This window comes from Dasypus novemcinctus, chromosome 15 (genome assembly GCF_030445035.2).
Source record: "Dasypus novemcinctus isolate mDasNov1 chromosome 15, mDasNov1.1.hap2, whole genome shotgun sequence".
Classification (NCBI taxonomy): Eukaryota; Metazoa; Chordata; class Mammalia; order Cingulata; family Dasypodidae; genus Dasypus; species Dasypus novemcinctus.
The window spans coordinates 106,788,404-106,807,586 of NC_080687.1; the positions used below are offsets into that span (position 1 = coordinate 106,788,404).

General features: G+C 39.8%; 1 protein-coding gene across 1 annotated transcript; it reads right to left on the reverse strand.

Annotated features, from left to right (window-relative positions):
- Positions 1-1,797: 1,797 nt before the first annotated feature.
- LOC131273488 (BAG family molecular chaperone regulator 5) lies at positions 1,798-3,429 on the reverse strand. The gene has a single exon (XM_058276813.2). The coding sequence runs from the start codon at positions 3,349-3,351 to the stop codon at positions 2,005-2,007; it is 1,347 nt and encodes a 448-aa protein (XP_058132796.1). The 5' UTR covers positions 3,352-3,429; the 3' UTR covers positions 1,798-2,004.
- Between the last annotated feature and the right edge of the window lie 15,754 nt (positions 3,430-19,183).

A 19,183-nucleotide genomic window follows, 5' to 3' on the forward strand; every position in this document is an offset into this window, starting at 1 on the left:
TTTCATGCTACTTTGCTGGGGTTGTGGTTGGTGTTGGGGTTTGGGATGTATTTGGGGGATTTGAGTCTCTGGACTGACAGTGTGATGGCCAGGCCCTGGGCCTCGGCAGACTTCGGCTCCTGCACTCTGATTTGTTGGACTTGCCCCGTTCAGCTGACGTGGAGTTGAGGAGGGTCGACCACCGCGGCGCCGTGGAGCCTGGAGTGCCTGCGGCTGGGGGCGGGAGGATTGCATCCAGTGTCCATGTGGAGTCTGGGCCCCCACTTAACATGGATGTGCGGTGGACGCGGCCGGTCCAATGTCCACGGAGAAGGTGTGGCGTTGGTGTGGGAGGGGTGGCCGTGGTGGCTGCTGGGTGCAGGGGGGTGGGGGGGGGAGATGGGATGGGGAGGCGTTTTCGGGACTTGGAGTTGTCCTGGGTGGTGCTTCACGGACGGCTGCGGGACGTTGTGGATCCCCCCAGGGCCTACTGGATGGAGCGTGGGAGAGTGTGGGCTGTGATGTGGACCGTTGACTGTGGGGTGCAGCGATGCCCGGAGATGTGCTTGCCAGGTGCAGTGGATGTGTCGAGATGGCGGGAGAGGATGTTGCTGTGGGGGGAGTGGGGGGTGGGGGCGGTGGGGTTGAGTGGGACCTCATATTTTTTTAATTAATATTATTTTAAAAAATGAATTAAATAAAAAATAATAATAATAATGTGAAAATAACAATGAATGTAGCTGGAGCATTAGCAGTATTAGTCAATCAAAAAGTTGCTGATGCAAAATATCAGAAATCTGTTGGCTTTTATAAAAGGTGTTTATTTGGGGTAAAATCTTACAGTTACAAGGCCCTAAAGAGTCCTACTCAAGGTTACATCCTCACTAAATTCTGTTGCCAGATGTTCATGCAAGATGGTGGGTGACATCTATGAGTTCAGTCTTCCTTTTTCCTTGTAAGGCTCTGTTGCCCCAGCTTTTGATCTCAGCTGGAGGCTGAAGGACTCATCAGGGTTTGTTTCTTTATGGGCTTGGCTGCTCTGGTCTCTTCACAAGGTCAGCTGTTACCATCAGGCAAATGACTCATCTCTCTTTCCAGGGTTGCAGGATCTTCTTCTGTGTCTATGTAGTTCCTTTCCTCTTTTCTCACATATCTGCTTCAGTGTGTCTCCTTGATTGAATGTCTGTTTATTTTTTTTTTTTTTTTTTTTTTTTTTTTTTTACAAACAAAAACAACTTCAAGGTATTTAATAGCTGGTGTTTTATCCTTTCAATAAATTCTCATTTTTTTTTACCATTACTTTTCATAATTTTATATCATAAACAAAAATAAGATAGCCCCCCTCTAAATGCAGAGTATGGGGGGGGAGGGGGCAGGAACGAAACAGACACTTTTTCAAATGAAACATATTTACAAAAGAACAGAACTTAAGTCAAAATCATCCAATGAACACATAAACAAACAAAAACCCTCCACCCTATTAAACTTGGTATGCCCAAATCAGGATTTCTAAATGAAGCAGATCTTTCTGCTTTACTCAGCATATTAATATACTTCATTTTGCGGCTTTGTGCTTGGACCTTACTCCTAGCTATTGAAAAATGTCCCCTTTTCTCATAATTTTTCTAGTATTGTGTAAGGTTATATCTATTTTTTGAGATTGTGAAATATCTGCATTTAAATGCTTGGACAAAGCCATTTAAAAATTAATTACAAAAGCTGCCTCTATTTCGTATTTTGATAATAGGAGAAAAACATGCCAAAACCAAAACCAATCAACAAACAAAACCATACCACATACGGATAAGGACCCAGATGGAAAAAGTAATGTGCTGTAATATTGTTTTCACAACATCAAAAGCAGCAAAGATACTGAATATAATTTGCTTAAATCATAAATACCGAGGTTAAAATAGGTATGTATAAATCATATTTAGGCTCAGTGAACTGAAAGCTCTCTATAAATACATAGAAGTATGTACAAAGTGCAGAACAAGGGATGGCAGGCGTGAGGCCTGGGGCATTTCAGTACTCCCACTCGTCGGATTTCATGTCGAGATAGCTGAGAATGTTCTGGGCCAGCTTCACCGCCTGCTTCCTGGCAGCCTTGCACTTCTCCTCCCCCTGTGGGTCCACAGCGTCCAGGGCCAGCAGCTGTTTGGTGAGCAGCTCTTCCAGCCGGATGTAGTTCTTATCAGTCCGATTTCCCCCAAACGAGAGAACCTCCTCTTGGATCTCTGACAAGTTCCCGAGGACACTCCAGACTGCCTTATGGGACGGGTGCTCCTCGCAGACCAACGCCTGTCTCTTGCCCAGGGCTTCCTTCAGGTCGATGTAAGTTATGAGGGTCTGCACCTCAATCACTGCTCTTCTCCTGGCTTCCCGGATGCAGGGGTTCTTCTCGAGACTGACCTCATCCAACTGTCCAATCAGACCCTGCAGCTCTGTTTTGCAGCTCAGGTACAATTCAGAAGGATTCTGTGCCTGAAGAAGTTCATTTTTTATTTCTCTCATTCTCTTGAGGACCTTTTCAATTTTTAAAATGGAATGATTCTGTCCCAGGTCAAACGCATACGTAGTGTCTGCTTCCTCCTCTAAATCCAAATACTTCAATAATTTGTTGATATCTTCTACCACCTCCCTTCGATAATTCCTGATTTCTGTACGCCCGCACACATCTAAAGCATCGAGATCAGCCATCAGGCCTGAGAGTACACACGACAAGTGCCTGCAAGTCTCGTTGTCGTTGTTCACTCCCATGAGAAGTGCGATCAGAGTGCCTCTCGCCTTGTTCACGTCACACATCACAGAGTTAATTTTGGAGACTGAAGGGTGGGCATCTTCGGAAAGCGGCAGGGAAGGCTGCCTCTTCAGGCAGTCTTCAATGATCTCCTGCACCGCACAGATTTTGGTTAGAGTGTGATATCTCGCTTTCCGCAGGGAGACCTTGCCTCCGGTTTTCACATGTGTCAGCCTGAGAATGACATCCTGGATGCCTTCCTCGAATTCATCAGTCACAGAGTTGCCTCCGCTATAGAAAGGCACTATCTTCTCTTTCACGAGGGACTGGGCTTCCTTAAAAATGTTCTGTATTTCCACTCGTTGCGGGTGTTTTGCATTCTGCTCCAACTCTTTGAGAAGACCTTCCGTCTCCCGTGCAGCCCTCTTTCTGGCTTGCTGGATGTCTCCTTTCCCTTCAGTGTCTACAGAGTCTATTTCGAAAAGCTGTTTTGTTAGAATCCTCTCCAGTTTCTTGTAATTCTTGTCATCGGACACGCCACTGAAGCCAATTACTTGCTGTTCTATACTTTTTACTTCCTTTTGGATTTCCTGAAGCCTACTGATGGAAGGATGTTGGTTTCCCATATCCATATTTTTGTTGTGTTCACTTTCACAAGCACTGTCCAGCCCGCGCCATCCCTCCCTCGGCGCCGCCGCGGCGCCCGCCGCTTCCGCCCGCGCCCCGAATGTCTGTTTATATAGCCCACAAAGGGGACAAGGTCTCAAACTGAGTCACTCTAAAACATAGTCAAATCAAAGCCATAATCTTAACATAATTTAATCAAAGCTATCTCAGCTGAGTCCAATACAATCAAAGGATATCATGCCTAGAGGAACAGCCCAGTTTATAAACATAATCAAACATCATTTTTTTAAAATTCATAAATAATATCAAACTGCTGTACTCCACCTTCTGAATTCCAAAAAAGACATTACAATATTCAAAAAACCTTAAATCCTTTCAATTAGTAATGCTAAGTGCAAAGTCACATTGGGGAAGCAGATTTGGCTCAACAAATAGAGCACACGCCTACCACATGGGAGGTCCAGCGTTCCAACCCAGGGCCTCCTGACCTGTGTGGTGAGCTGGCCCATGCACAGTGCTGATGCACGCAAGGAGTGCCATGCTACACAGGGGTGTCCCCCACATAGGGGAACCCCACATGCAAGGAGTACATCCTGTAACAAGAACCACCCAGCATGAAAAAGTGCAGCCTGTCCAGAAGTGGCACTGCACACATGGAGAGCTGATGCAGCAAGATGACACAACAGAAAGAGACACAGATTCCTGGTGCCACTGACAAGAATACAAGTGGACATAAAGAACACACAGAGAATGGACACACAGAACAGACAACTGGGGGGGAGGGTACAGAAGGGGAGAGAAATTAAAAATAAATAAATAAATAGATAAATAAATAAATCTTTAAAAAAAAAACAACCAAAGTCACATTGCAGTTACAGATTAAAGAAATATAGTTTGTCTTGAGGAAAAGTCCCCTCTGACTGTAGATCTGTGAAACCAACAAAACCATTTATCTGCTTCCACTATACAAAGACACAGACAAAGAATAAACATTTGCATTACCATAAGGAGAATCTGGGAGGGACACATGAGTCACTGTTCCCCTACAGTTCCAATAACCTGAGGGGCACACTTCATTAGATTTCAAAGTCTGAGAGTCATTCTTAAAATGATTATTTTTTCTCCACCTTGGAGCCTCATGTGGGCCCAGTCTTTCCATAGGCTTGCCCAATGGGCATTTTCTTGGTTCCACCCTCATCAAGCATCTGCAAGATGACTGAGCTCCAGACCTCACCCTCCAAGAACATTGGGGTGATGGCCACCCTTTCCCCTACCTAGGGGAAAAGTCCACCCCTCTCAGAGCACTGTGGTGTTGACCTCACTTTCCCCAACCCTTGGGGAATGTGCTCTACCCTTTCTGTAGCCTGGTGTTGCAAAAATTACCCTGAGCAGTGGGCTGGAACATCCACCTTCTTCAAATGCTGTAATAAAGTCACCCTTTCTGTGCTCATGGGTGGGGTTCCTCTCTGGCCTCAAGGAGATGTCTTAATTCCAGACCTCAGCTTCCATGGATTTCCTCTTAAAGCTGTTTTCCCTTTCATCTCTCCCTCCATATCCCTTTTAGTTCAGGCTGACAGTGGTTTTGTTCATACAGCTCTCTCAAAATCTTGTTGTTTTAGCATTCAGGAAGCAGGGGTGAAAGCCATCAGAAAGTAAAACTTTCCACAAGTCTTTCCTGAATATCTGCATTTTCAAGCCTGACTTACAAGTTCCAAGTTTAATTCCTCAAGTGGGCCACTATCATCTTGGGGCTTGATTTCCAGAGTCTTGGAATTTCCAGAATCAGTTTCTGTTCAATTTGTGCCTAATAATTCAGTTATCAGCTTATCTCTCTCCTCTAACATTTTGCTAGAAGAAGCAAGGAGAAGCCAGGCTGCATTTTCCACATTTAGTTTGGAAATCTCCTTGGCTAAATTTCCATGTTAGTAATTTTCAAATTCTGCCTTCCATATAACATCAGGAGCAACCTTGTTAAGTTCTCTGCAACTTTAAAACACAGATCACCTTTCCTCCAGTTTCCAGTAATACTTTCATCATTTCCTTCTAAGGCCCATCAAAAGACTCTTTAGCATCCATGTTCCTACTAACAGTTGCTTCAAAGCAGTCTAGGCCTTTTCCATCAAGCATCTCATAATTCCTCCAAAAATACCCCTTATCCATTTATAAAACCAATCCAGCATTTTGGTAATTGCAAAAGCATGAACCCACTCTCCTGGTACCAAATTCTGTATTAGTCAGTGAAAGGGGTGCTGATACAAAGGACCAGAAATCTGTTGGCTTTGTAAATGCTATTTATTTGGGATATGAGCTTACAGTTCCGAGACCCTAAAGAATACAATTCAAGGTTACTTCCTCACCAAACTCTGTTGCCAAATGTTGAAGCAAGATAGTGGACCACCTCTGCAAGACTTCAGCCTTCCTCTTTCCTCTTAAGTCCTGTGGCCCCAGCTTCTCCCAATCTCAGCTGTAGGCTGAAGGGCTCTTCTCTCTTCCCAGGACTGATTTCTTTATGGGCTCAGCTACTCTGTTCTCTTTACAAGGTCAGCTATAAACTATCAGGCAAATGGCTCATCTCTTATCCTGGGGCTGCAGGATTCTCTTTTGTATCTATGGTGCTCCCTTCCTCTTTTCTCACATGTCTGCTTCAGTGTATCTTTTTGATTGAATGTCCATTTATATAGCCAACGAAGTGGGTGTGGATTCAAACTGAGTCACCTTTATGACATTGTCTAATCAAAGCCAAAATCTTAAAATAATTTTATCAAAGATCATCTCAGGTGAATCCAAAATAATCAAAAGGCATCATGCCCAGAGGAATAGACCAGTTTACAAACATAATCAAATATCTTTTTTTAAATTCATAAATAATATCAAACTGCTACAGCATGTACCTCTCTATTAAGGCATGGCTACCATTGTTCACATCAGTGGCTCTATAATAAATGAACCCATTTTTTAAAGAAGGAAATAATGCAAAGTCCCATGATGTATTAGAATTACATGCACCTGCTAATGTATGAAAGGCTAAAGGATATGCTTGATTAATTACTTAATTGATTATCCATGTCTAGTTTTCTACATGACAGGTGGTTGAAACAAACTGGAAAGAAGTGGATATGATAGCAACATAATTAAAAGGGAAAATCTACAATATTGTGGAAGATTACATATAACAAGTGAGAGAGAGGAAAAGGGTAAACATGCTGTCACAGGTGACAAAATGTGTTCCCTATTCTGATATCAGGAACAAGGAAGAGCAAATAGAAACTTAGAGAGCTTGTGATTTTAGTTTTGATGTGCTAATATTGAGAATGCTTAAAACACCCAGGTAAAGATGGAGGATTAAAGAGGGAGAGGGATGTCAGCCTACTCAATGGGAGAAAATATTTGGAAATCACACATCTGAAAAGATTCTAATATCCATTATATATAAAGAGATCCTATTACTCAACAATAAGAAAACAAAATGACCAGAGTAAAAATGGCCAGATTAAAAAATGAGAAAAAAACTTGAATAGACATTTTCTAAAACAGAAATAGAAATGGTGAAAAACACATGAAAAATGATTCAACATCATTGGCTATTATAGAAATGCAAATCGAAGCTACAATGAGATTTCATTTCACACCTACTAGAATGCCACTATTAACCAAGCAGAAAACTACAGGTGTTGGAGAGAATAGGAACGCTTATTCACTGTTGGTGGGAATGTAGGGATATAGTCTCTGTGAAAGTCTGTTTGGTGGTTCCTAAGGAAGTGAGATATAGATCTACCATGTCAGCCAGCAATACCACTACTTGGTAGATAATCCAGAAGAAATGAAAACAGTGACATGAACAGATATCTTCACACTGAAGTTCATAGTGACATTCATAAATGCCAGACAATGTAATCAAGCTAGGTATTCATCAAATCATGAATGGATAAATAATGTGTGGTATATATACATTATGGAATATTATTCAGCAGTAAGAAGTAATGAAGACATAAATCATACGACAACATGGATGAATTTATAGGACAGTATGTTGAGTGAAACAAGCCAGGCTCAAAAGGACAAATATTGTACAATTTCACTCCTATGAACTAAACATAATGAGCAAAATAATGGAGCTAATAGCTAGAATAGATCACCAGAAAATAAAACAAGGTTACAGAATGGAAGGCTGAAGTTTAATCTTTGCAGAATTGGTAAAAACTTGTTTGTAAATGTTTAGAAATGAATGAAAATGGTGAAAACACATCATAGGATTTATAATTAGTAGTGCTAGCATATGAATGTTATAATGGTTTGTTTCTTGTTTTCTTTTTTCCTTTTTTCTGAGTAATGAAAATGCTCTATTATTGATTGAAGTGATGAATGCACAACTCTGTGATTATAACAAATAATATTGATTGTACATTTCAGTAAATTGTATGGTTTATGAACAAAAAAATAATAATATGGTGGGTAGACAGAAAAATACACCAAATGTAAGAAATGTACCATAGCTAGTAGTAATACACTGATGATGCTCTTTCATAATTTGTTACAAATGTTTCACAACAATGTAAGGTATTGGTGGCAGGCTGATTTAGGGGAGCCCTGTATGATGTAATGCATGTTTGTTTATTTTACAATACACTTCTTGTTTATGTATGTTAATGTACAAATAATGTACTTCAATATATCTTTTAATGAAAAAAAAACACACCCAGAGAGAAATACATAATTTTACTTATTTCTTTTTAATGTTACATTAAAAAAATATGAAGTCCCCGTATAGCCCCCACCCCCCTCACCCCACTCCTCTCACATCAACAACCTCTTTCATCATTGTGGCACATTCATTGCATTTGGGGAATACATTTTGGAGTACTGCTGCACCACATGGACAGGGGTTTATATTATAGTTTATACTCTCCCCCAGTTCACACCGTGTGCCATGGGAGGACATACAATGTCCAGCAACTGTTCCAGCAGTACCACCCAGGAAAACTCCAAGTCATGAAAATGACCCCACATCATATCTCTTCTTACCTCTCCCTACCCTCAGCAGTTACCATGGCCACTTTCTCCACATTAATGCTACATTTTCTTACATACTGATCACAAACTATTGTGAATATCCATAAGTCCACTCTAATCCATACTCTATTCCTCCATCTTGAGGACCTTGGAATGGTTGTGTCCACTCCACCTCTATATTGAGATGGGGCTTAGATTCCATATGGATGCTGGATGCGATCCTTCTGCTTTCAGTTGTAGGCACTCTTGGCTCCCTGGTGTGATGGTTGACCTTCTAAACCTCCCTGTTAGCTGGCTGGAGTAAGTTCATTAAACCAGAAGGTAGGATTTGCAGGTGTGTTGAGGCTCAGGGCCTGGTTATCACATGGACACTCCAGAGATTCAGGTCCTCTGAGCATACACCATACCCCAGTACCAACCACAGGTCCAGTAAAAGTAACAGGAGAGGCTTGTGAACAAAGATCAAATCTGAGTTCAACTCCATCACATTCAGGAACACAAACTCCAAAGTAGGGCCAACTGACATGGCACTGAACTACATCTGCCATGACCATAGAAACTGCAGGTCTCTGTAGCCCTCAGAAGAACTAATACCTGGGCTTGTATCTACTTTGGCTGTCTCTGGGACCCTGCTGAGGTGTGCATAAGAGTGACCCCTCTGATGACCTCCCAACTCTTTTTTGGAGTATAGCCATATAAACTCATTTGTACTTTCCATTTCACCCTTTTCTTTAAGGTCAAATGCATTTTTGACACCTGATATTACATGTAGGCTGAGATCTTCTGCTGGTCTGAATTGACCCTTTTATTCAAGGTCATTTTCTAGTCACATCATCAGGTGGTACTTGGTAATAATCCCTCCACACCAGGGAGGTTCATCCCTAGAAGTCATTTCCCATGCTGGGGGGAATGTAATGCATTTACATGCTGAGTTTGGCTTTGAGACTGGGTACAACTGAACAACATGGAGGCTTTCAGGAGGTAATTCTTAGGCACTCTGCAGCTCTAGGCCTAGTTCTTACTTCAGGTGCACAGCCTCACAAGCATAGTCATTAGTATCAAGGGCTCATTGTTGGACCATCCTTTTTTTATTGATCTTATCCATTGCACTTGGTGGTTGTTGCTATTCCATTGGGGAATGTGATAGAACACCCCCTGGCTAGGAACTCAACACTTGCTCAGTTGTCATTTTTTACTGTAATCATTATGAAAATACCCAAATATTTTTATGTACCCTGTATACATGCCCTGGAGAACTCTATTCCAATCATGTACCCCCTATCAATAACATCCCACACCAGTGTTTCTCCCCTGCCATAGTTGCACCTCTCTGTGATCCAAAACTTCTTCAAAAATAAATCCTAATATATTGCCAAGTTCCATTAATAGTAAAATGCAATATCATAATGGGTTTAAAGGTTAGATATAGAATATATACTAATTTAGAAAAATTAAAGCAAAAATAAATTGGGGTTTCAAAAAATTTAAAAAATGAAAAAGCTTTGTTTTTGATGCTTTACCTTTTATCACTGCTGTAAATGTTACCCCATTTGTACAGTGGCAAGGCAATTTCTTCCACTTCTTCTTCAGTGTGTACATCCTTTTTCTTCTTTTTTTCTAATTAGTAAGTTTGTCTTCACAAAAGTTTTAGATCACAGTAATTCATATATACAATATATGGTACTCCCACATATCCAGCATCAAACACTTTGTCCCTTCCCCAGCTATGATATTTTTACATGTTCATATTATATTTGCTGCAACTGATGTACAGATATTGAGACAATAGCTTTCAAACATGATTACACTTGGATTTACATTATGGTTTACATTTTAGCCTATAGGCTTTTAAACATTTTTGGTGTACTTTAATGTGTCCTATATCCACCATTGCATAATCTTGTGGAACACTTCCATTGCCCCACAGTTACACTGATTCCATCTATTCAATACCTCTTTCCCCCTCCCCTCATGGCCCATAGTGAAAATCAATCTTCATTACTTGAAGGACCATATGCAGAGATACTTGCAACAATGTTTGGGGCTTGATACGCTCTACTGCCCTAACCCACTGGGAGCCACCAATTCTCTCGAGAAAGGTAATTCCCTCTACCTTCACTCTCACTGTATAGGTCTCTATCCAATGATGTAATCCACTATGACAAAATGAGCACTCACACATTCCTTAGAAGCCTGCCTTTGGTCAAATTCTCCCCTTTAAGTATCTTAAACAGGTAATATCCCTTATTATATTTTCAAAAAAGTTTTCTCAACATTATACTTTCAACCACATACTTGACAATCTCCTATGTTCAAATGTTCCCCCCACCCTCCCCCTGTTTCTTGAGCCATCTTACCCATCCTCCCATCCCTATGCCCCCTCAGGCCTGCAAAGGTATCCCTATGCTCCCATTTTATCCCTTCCCTGTACAAATACTTACCTTCAGCTTATCATAGATTTCACCCAGGTAAGTGTCAGCTTGCAATCTACCTCTACCCCCTAAATTCCTTTAAGCCTATCATCCTTTCTCTAGCTCTCTGAGACAGCTTGGTTTATTTATTTCATTTCAGTGAGGTCATATAGTATTTGTCCTTCAATACCTGGGTTGCTTCGCTCAACATAAGGTTCTCAAGATTTGTTCATGTTATTACATGTGTTTGTACTGTGTTCGTTCTTATGGCTGAGTAGTATTCCATTGTATGCATATACCACATTTTATTTACCCTTTCATCTGTTGTTGGGCATTTGGGTTGATTCCAACTTTTGGCAATAGTGAATAGTGCTGCTATGAACATTGGTGTGCATATATCAGTTTGTGCCCTTGTTTTCAGTTCTACTGAGTATATGCCCAGCACAGGAATTGCTGGATCATATGGCAAATCTATAGCTAGATTTCTGAGGAACTGCCAAACTCTCCTCCAGAATGGCTGTATCCTTCTGCATTCCCTCCAGCAATGGGTGAGTGTTCCCATTCCTCCACATCCTCTCCAGCACTTAAAGTCTGTTTTTTTCATAGCTGACAATCTTATGGGAGTAAGATGGTATCTCATTGTTGTTTTGATTTGCATTTCCCTAACAGCTAGTGATTTTGTTCATTTTTTCATGTGCTTTTTGGTCATTTGTATTTCTTCTTTAGAGAAGTTTTTTTGCAAATCTTTTTCCCATTTTTAAATGGGTTGTTTCTCTTTTTATTTTTGAGGTACAAGAGTTCTTTATATATGCATGATATAAGTCTCCTATCAGATATCTGGTTACCAAATATTTTCTCCCATTGGGTAGGTCTCTTTTCCCTTTTTTTTTTTACAAACTCCTTTGACGTGCAGTTGGCTTTAATTTTGAGGAAGTCCCATTTATCTATTTGTTCTTTTGCTGCTCATGCTTTGGGTGTGAAATTCATGAAGCCATTTCCTATTACAAGGTCCTGTAGATGGTTCCCTACATTTCTTTCCAAAGTCTCTATGGTCTTGGCTCTTATATTTAGGTCTTTGATCCATCTTGAGTTGATTTTTGTATAAAGTGTGAGTTGGTAATCCTCTTTCATTCTTTTACATACGAATATCCACCTCTCCAGACACCATTTGTTGAAGAGGTCATTCTCTCCCAGTTGAATGGGTTTGATGGCCTTGTCGAATATTATATGACTACATATATGAGGATCTATATCAGGACTCTCAATTTGGTTCAATTGGTCTGTGTGTCTATCTTTGTGCCAATATCATGCTGTTTTCACTTCTGTAGCTTTGTAGTATGTTTTGAAGTCAGGTAGTGTGATTCCTCCAGTTTCATTTCTGTTTTTCAATATGTCTTTGGCCATTTGGGGCCTCTTTCCTTTCCAAGTAAATTTCAATCCTAGTTTTTCTAATTCATTAAAGAATGGTGTGTTGATCTTTATTGGGACTGCATTAAATGTGTAGATCAGTTTTGGTAGGATAGACATCTTAATAATATTTAGTCTTCCTATCCATAAACAGGGAATATTCTTTCATTTATTTAATGTCTCTTTGATTTCCTTGAACAGGGTTGTGTAGTTTTCTGTGTATAAGTCTTTTACATCTTTAGTTAAATTTATTCCTAAGTATTTGTTTTCTTATTCACTATTGTAAATGGTATTTATTTCTTGATTTCCTCCTGAGATTGCTCATTATTGGTTTATTTGATTGCTCATTATTGCAGAAATGCTACTGATTTTTGCTCTCTGATATTATAACCTGCAACTTTACTGAACTCATTTATGAGTTCTAGAAGCTTTCTTGTAGACTTCTCTGGGTTTTCTATGTATAGGATCATGTCATCTGCAAATAATGAAATTTCGTCTTCTTCCTTTCCAATTTGGATGCCTTTTACATCTGGTACTTTCCTCAGTGCTTGAGCAAGTACTTCTATGACAATGTTAAATTAAAGGGTGATAGTGGACATTCTTGTCTTGTCCCTGATCTTACAGGGAAAGATTTTAGAATTTAACCATTGTAAATGATGTTAACTGTGGGTTTTTCATACATACCCTTTATCATGTTCAGAAAATTTCCTTCTATTCTGATCTTTTGCATTGTTTTTATTAAGAAAGAGTACTGCATTTTGTCAAATGCTTTTTCTGCATCTATAGACATGATCATGTGTTTTTTTCCTTCAATCTATTTATATGGTGTATTACATTAATTGATTTTCTTATGTTGAAACATCCTTGCATACCAGGAATGAATCCCACTTGGTCATAGTGGGATTTAATGTGTTGTTGAGTACGATTAGCAAGTATTTTGTTGAGGATTTTCACGTCTAGGTTCATAGAGTTTTGTCTGTAGTTTACATTTTTTGTGGTGTCTTTGTTTGGCTTTGTACTAGGATAATGTTGGCATCATAGAATGAGTTATGCAATGCTCCTTCTGCTTCAATTTTTCAGAAGAGTTTCAGCAAGATTGGTGTTCATTCTTTCTGGAATGTTTTGTAGAATTCACCTGTGAAGCCATCTGACCCAGGGCTCTTCTTAGTTGGAAGGTGTTTACTGACAGATTCTATCTCTTCACTTGTGATTGGTTTGTTGAGATCATCAATTTCTTCTTTCATCAATGCAGGCTGCTTATGCATTTCTAGGAATTTGTCCATTTCCTCTAAATTGTCCTTTTTGGAATATAGTTTTTCTTTTTTTTTTAAGATTTATTTTTTATTTATTTTTCTCCCCTTATCCCCTCCCCCGTTGTCTGTTCTCTGTGTCCATTCACTGCATGTTCTTCTGTGACCACTTTCTATCCTTATCAGCATTTCTTTTTATTGTGTCATCTTGTGTAAGCTCTCTGTGTGTGTAGCACCATTCTTGGGCAGACTTTACCCTCTTCTGTGCTTGGCAGCTCTCCTTATGGGGCATACTCCTTGCACATAGGGCTTCCCTATGTGGGGGACACTCCCGTAAGGCATGGCACTCCTTGTGCACATCAGCACTGTGCATGGGCTAGCTCCACATGGATCAAAGAGACCCAGGGTTTGAACCACAGACCTCCTGTGTGGTAGGCAGATGCCCTATCCATTGGCCCAAGTCCGCTTCCCTAGTTTTTCAAAGTATCTTTTTATGGCAGTCTTTATTTCTGTGTGGTCTGTGGTGATATCTCCTTTCTCATGTCTTATTTTGTGTATTTGCATCTTCTCTCTTTTTTTCTTTGTAAGTCTAGATAAGGGTTTGTCAATTTTATTGATCTTCTCAAAGAACCAGGTCTTGGTTTTGTTTATCTTTTCAAGTGCTTTCTTATTTTCTATTTTATTTAGTTCTGCTCTTATTTTGTTGTTTCTTTCTTTCTTCTTCCTTTGGGGATATTTTGTTGTTTTTTTACAAATTCCTCTAATTGTGCAGTTAGTTCTTCAATTTTAGCTCTTTCTTCTTTTTTGATGTATGAAGGTATGGCTATGAATTTCCTTGTCAGTACAGCTTTTGCTGCATCCCATAAGTTTTGATATGTTGTGTTATCATTTTCATTAGTTTCAAGGTGGTTATTGATTTTTTTAGATTTCCACCTTGACCCACTGTTTTTCTAAGAGTGTGTTGTTTAAATTCCATATCTTGGTGTGAAATCTGGGCCTCTAACCCTTGCAGATTTCCAGCTTCTCTCCACTGTGTCAGAGAAATTGTTTTGTATGATTTCAATCTTTCTGCATTCATTGAAACTTTCTTTGTGGCCTAGCATATGCTCTATCTTGGAGAGTGATCCATGTGCACTTGAGAAGAATGTATATCCTGCTGTATGTAGGTGTAATGTTCTGTATATATTTATTAGGTCCAGCTTCTCTAATGTACTGTTCAAAGGTTTTGTTTCTTTATTGATTCTCTTTTGAGATGTTCAGTCCAAAGTTTGTAGTGGTATATTAAAGTCCCCCACTATAATTGTAGAGGCATCTATTCTTTCACTTAGTTTTTCCAGTGTTTGCCTCATATATTTGGAGGTGCCCTTGTTAGGAGCATAAATGTTTATGATTGTTCGTTCTTCTTGAAAGATTATCCCTTTCTTTAATATGTAGTGTGCATCTTTTTCTTTCACAGTTGTTTTGCCTTTAAAGCCTATTTTGTCTGATATGAATATAGCTACTCCTGCCCTTTGTTGGTTATTGTTTGCTTGTAAGACTGTTTTCCAGCCATTCACTTTCAACCTTCTTGAATCCCTGGTGCTAAGATGTGTTTCTTGTAGACAGCATATAGATGGGTCATATTTCCTTATCCAATCTTCCAGTCTGAATCTTTTGACAGGTGAGTTTAATCCATTGACATTCAGTGTTATTACTTTCAAGGAATTATTTATATTATCCATAATTTCTTTGGATTTGTGTTAGTCATATTTTGTTTGATTTTTGTCTCTTTTTGTCTTTTAATTGCTCTTACCCTCTCCTCCAACTCTGCCTCTCCTGTTTTTTTTTTTTCTTCCCACAGAACTCAATTTAGTATTTCTTGAAAGGCAGGATTATTGTTGGTATACTCTCTTAGTTTCTGTTTATCTGTGGATATTTTGAACTATCCATCATTTTTTGAATGCTAGGTTAGCTGGATATAGTATTCTTGGTTGGAAATTTTTTTCTTTTAGTACCTTGACTATGTCATACCACTGCCTACTTGCCTCCATGGTTTCAGATGAGAAATCATCTCTTAATCTTATAGAGCCTCCTTTATATGTGATGGTTCTCTTTTCACTTGCTGCTTTTAGAATTTTCTCTTTGTCTTGATCATTGGATAATTTGAAAAGTACATGTTTTAGGGTAGGCCTGTTGGGATTTATGTTTAATGTGTGTTGTGCTTCCTGGACATGTACATCCATCTCCCTCAGTAGATTTGGGAAGTTTTCAGCCATTATTTCTTCTAACACCCCTTCTATTCCCTTTCCCTTCTCTTCTCCTTCTGGAAAGCCAAAATGTGTATGTTTGTGCATTTTGCATTGTCATTCAGGTCCCTAAGTCCTAACTGGAGTTTTTCTATCTTTTATTGATCAGTTCTACTATCTGTTTGATTTCAGGTGTACTGTCTTCCACATCACCAAATTTGTCCTCTGCCTCTTCAGATCTGCTGTTATTTGCTGAAAGTGTATTTTTGATTTCTTGAATTGTGCTGGTCTTCACCACCATATCTGTTATCTTTTTAATATGATGGCATTTCTTCTGTAGTCTCTCCAAGTGTTTTCTTCATATTCTTTTTAAAATTTTTTTATTTTTATTTTTTGTCTTTATTTTTTAATATTACATTAAAAAATATGAGGTCCCCATATATCCCCTCATCTCTCTCCTCCCCCCATAAAAATAATCTCACCCATCATCATGAGACATTCATTGCATTTGGTGAATACATCTCTGAACACTGCTGCACCTCATGGTCAATGGTCCACATCATAGTCCACACTCTCCCACATTCCACCTAGTGGGCCATGGGAGGACATACAATGTCTGGTAACTGTCCCTGCAGGACCACCCAGGACAACTCCAAGTCCTGAAAATGCCCCCACAGATCATCTCTTCCTCCCATTCCCCACACCCAGCAGCCACCATGGCTGCTTTCTCCACACCAATGCCACATTTTCTTTGATTACTAATCACAATAGTTCACGAATAGAATATCAGTAAGACCACTCTAATCCATACTCTATTCCTCCATCCTGTGTACCTTGGAATGGTCATGTCCACTCCACATCTATATCAAGAGGGGTCCTAGATTCCACATGGATGCTGGATGCAATTGTTCTGCTAAGTCCTAGTTGGATTTTTTCTATCTTTTTATCAATCAATTCTATTATCTGTTTGATTTCTGATGTACTGTCTTCCATGTCGTTAATGTGAGATGTGGGAGAATGGATATTAGACTCATGTAAGTTGTGTAGAGTTAGAGCAGTAAGTAGAGTACCTATAATGAGACAGTCAACTGAATATGGGGAGGAATACAGTATGAATTAAAAAGCCAGTGTTTTCATGAGAGAGGGAAAGAGAAAAGAAAGACAATAATATCAAGAGTGGATAAAAGACAGAAAACAGAACAAAGGCATTAGAAATTAAAAGTTAGACAACTTGGGGACCAAAGAAAGGGAGATGGAATGTAAGAAAGACAGTAGATGACGGAGGATAGCAAGATGTGGGGGAAAGGGGATAGTGTAGGTGGCCAAAATCAATTTACACAGACACGAGAAAATGGAGGATGAGGAAACAGCAAATGTGAGGCGCTCCCTGCAGCACCTATTGTATAAATAAAATAAAATAAAATAAGAAGAAAAAGAGAGAAAAGAAAAAAAAAGAAGAAAAAGGGGGGTGGGCAAAGAAAAGGGAGGGAAACAAGCAAGAAAAGGAAAAGAAGAAAGAAAAAAAAAACCCTAAATAAATGAAAAAGGACTTTAGGGGATACAATGGGAGAAAAGACCAGGAGATAATGCAATATTACCAACCAAGGCAATAAAAAAAAGAAAAAAGTAGAAAAAGAAAAAAACAAAAAACACCAAGGGCTAGGACAATCAAGGACCTCAGATAGACCTCAGGGTGTGGTGGATTCAGGGATGGAAATTCTGTGATATTACAGACTCAAGAGGTATGAGTCTCTGGCGTGTGGGCCACCAGGGTTTAGGGGACACAGACCTGGGAACCATGCATCCGGTTAACAGGGAGCCTGGGAGGACTGTGGCACAACACACTCTTCAGGGATCCCCACAGCTGGGTGCCAGCCCTAGGGGGAGGGGTCCCACCTGCAAACTCTGACATCGATGTCAGAAACCCAAAATTCCACCTCTCACAAGAGTCTCTTCTGTCACTGTCTCAACAAATTGACTTCAGGACACCTCCCACCCTGCAATCCCCTGAAACAGCTTGCTGGAGACACTGCTGTACTACAAACAATTCAGGGACCACTGCAGATGGGCCACCAGCCCTAGGGGGAGGGGCTCTAGCCAGAAGATCTGATCTCCATGTCAGAAACCCAAAATTCCACATCTCGCAAGAATCACCTCCGTCTCTGTCTCACCAAATCGACTTCCAGACACCTCCCACCCTGCAAGCCCCTGAATAGCCTGCTCAGGGCTTGGGAACTCCCCAGTGCAGCAAGCCTCCAGGAATCACCACCACTGGGCTGCCAGCCCCAGGGGGAAGTGTTCCACATGCAACCCCAATCTCCATAAAAGAGACCCAAAATTCTACCTTTTACAAGAATCTTCTCTGTCACCATCCCACTAAATCAATGTCCAGACACCTCCTGCCCTGCAAACACCCAAAACAGCCCTGTCCAGCAAAATTCCAACTCTACCCAGCCATTCACTTTCAACCTCCATGAACCCCTGGGTCTAAGATGTGTTTCTTGTAGACAGCAAACAGATGGGTCATATTTCCTTATCCAATCTTCCAGGCTGAATCTTTTGACAGGTGAGTGTAATCCATTGACATTCAGTGTTATTACTTTCAAGGAATTATTTATGTTAGCCATATTTTATTTGGACTTGTGTTTGTCATATTTTGTTTGTTTTTTTCATTTTCTTTTTGTCTTTTTTGTTGCTCTTACCCTCTCCTCCAACTCTGCCTCTCCTGTTTTTTTCTTTTTTCCTGTAGAACTCCCTTTAGTATTTCTTGAAGGGTAGGTTTCTTGTTGGCATACTCTTTTAATTTCTGTTTATCTGTGAATATTTTGAATTCTTCATCATTTTTGAATGCTAGTTTAGCTGGGTAGAGTATTCTTGGTTGGAAATTTTTTTCTTTTAGTACCTTGACAATATCATACCACTGCCTTCTTGCCTCCATGGTTTCAGATGAGAAATCAGCACTGAATCTTATGGAGCCTCCCTTGTATGTGATGGTTTTCTTTTCTCTTGCTGCTTTTAGAATTTTCTCTTTGTCTTGAGCATTGGATAATTTAACAAGAATATGTCTTGAGGTGGGCTTGTTGGGATTTATGATGTTTGGGGTGCGTTGTGCTTCCTGGACATGTACATTCATCTCTCTCAGTATATTTGGGAAGTTTTCAGCCTCTAACATCCCTTCTGCCCCTTTTCCTTCTCTTCTCCTTCTGGGATGCCTATAATACATATGTTTGTGCATATGCATTGTCATTCAGGTCCCTAAGTCCTAGCTGGATTTTTTCTATCTTTTTATCGATCAGTTTTACTATCTGTTTGATTTCAGATGTACTGTCTTCCACATCACTAATTCTCTCCTCTGCCTCTTCTAATCTGCTGCTATTTGCTGCTAATGTAATTTTGATTTCTTGAACTGTGGTGTTCATTCCCATAGTATCTGTTATCTTTTTGCATATGTCTGCAATTTCCTCTCCAAGTGTTTTCTTCATATTGTTAATCTCTTCCTTTACTTCATTAAGTTGGTCTCTAATATATGTTTTG

Coding starts and splice junctions, on each gene's coding strand:
- LOC131273488 (XM_058276813.2), bottom strand. CDS start 3,351: ATGGATATGGGAAACCAACATCCTTCCATCAGTAGGCTTCAGGAAATC.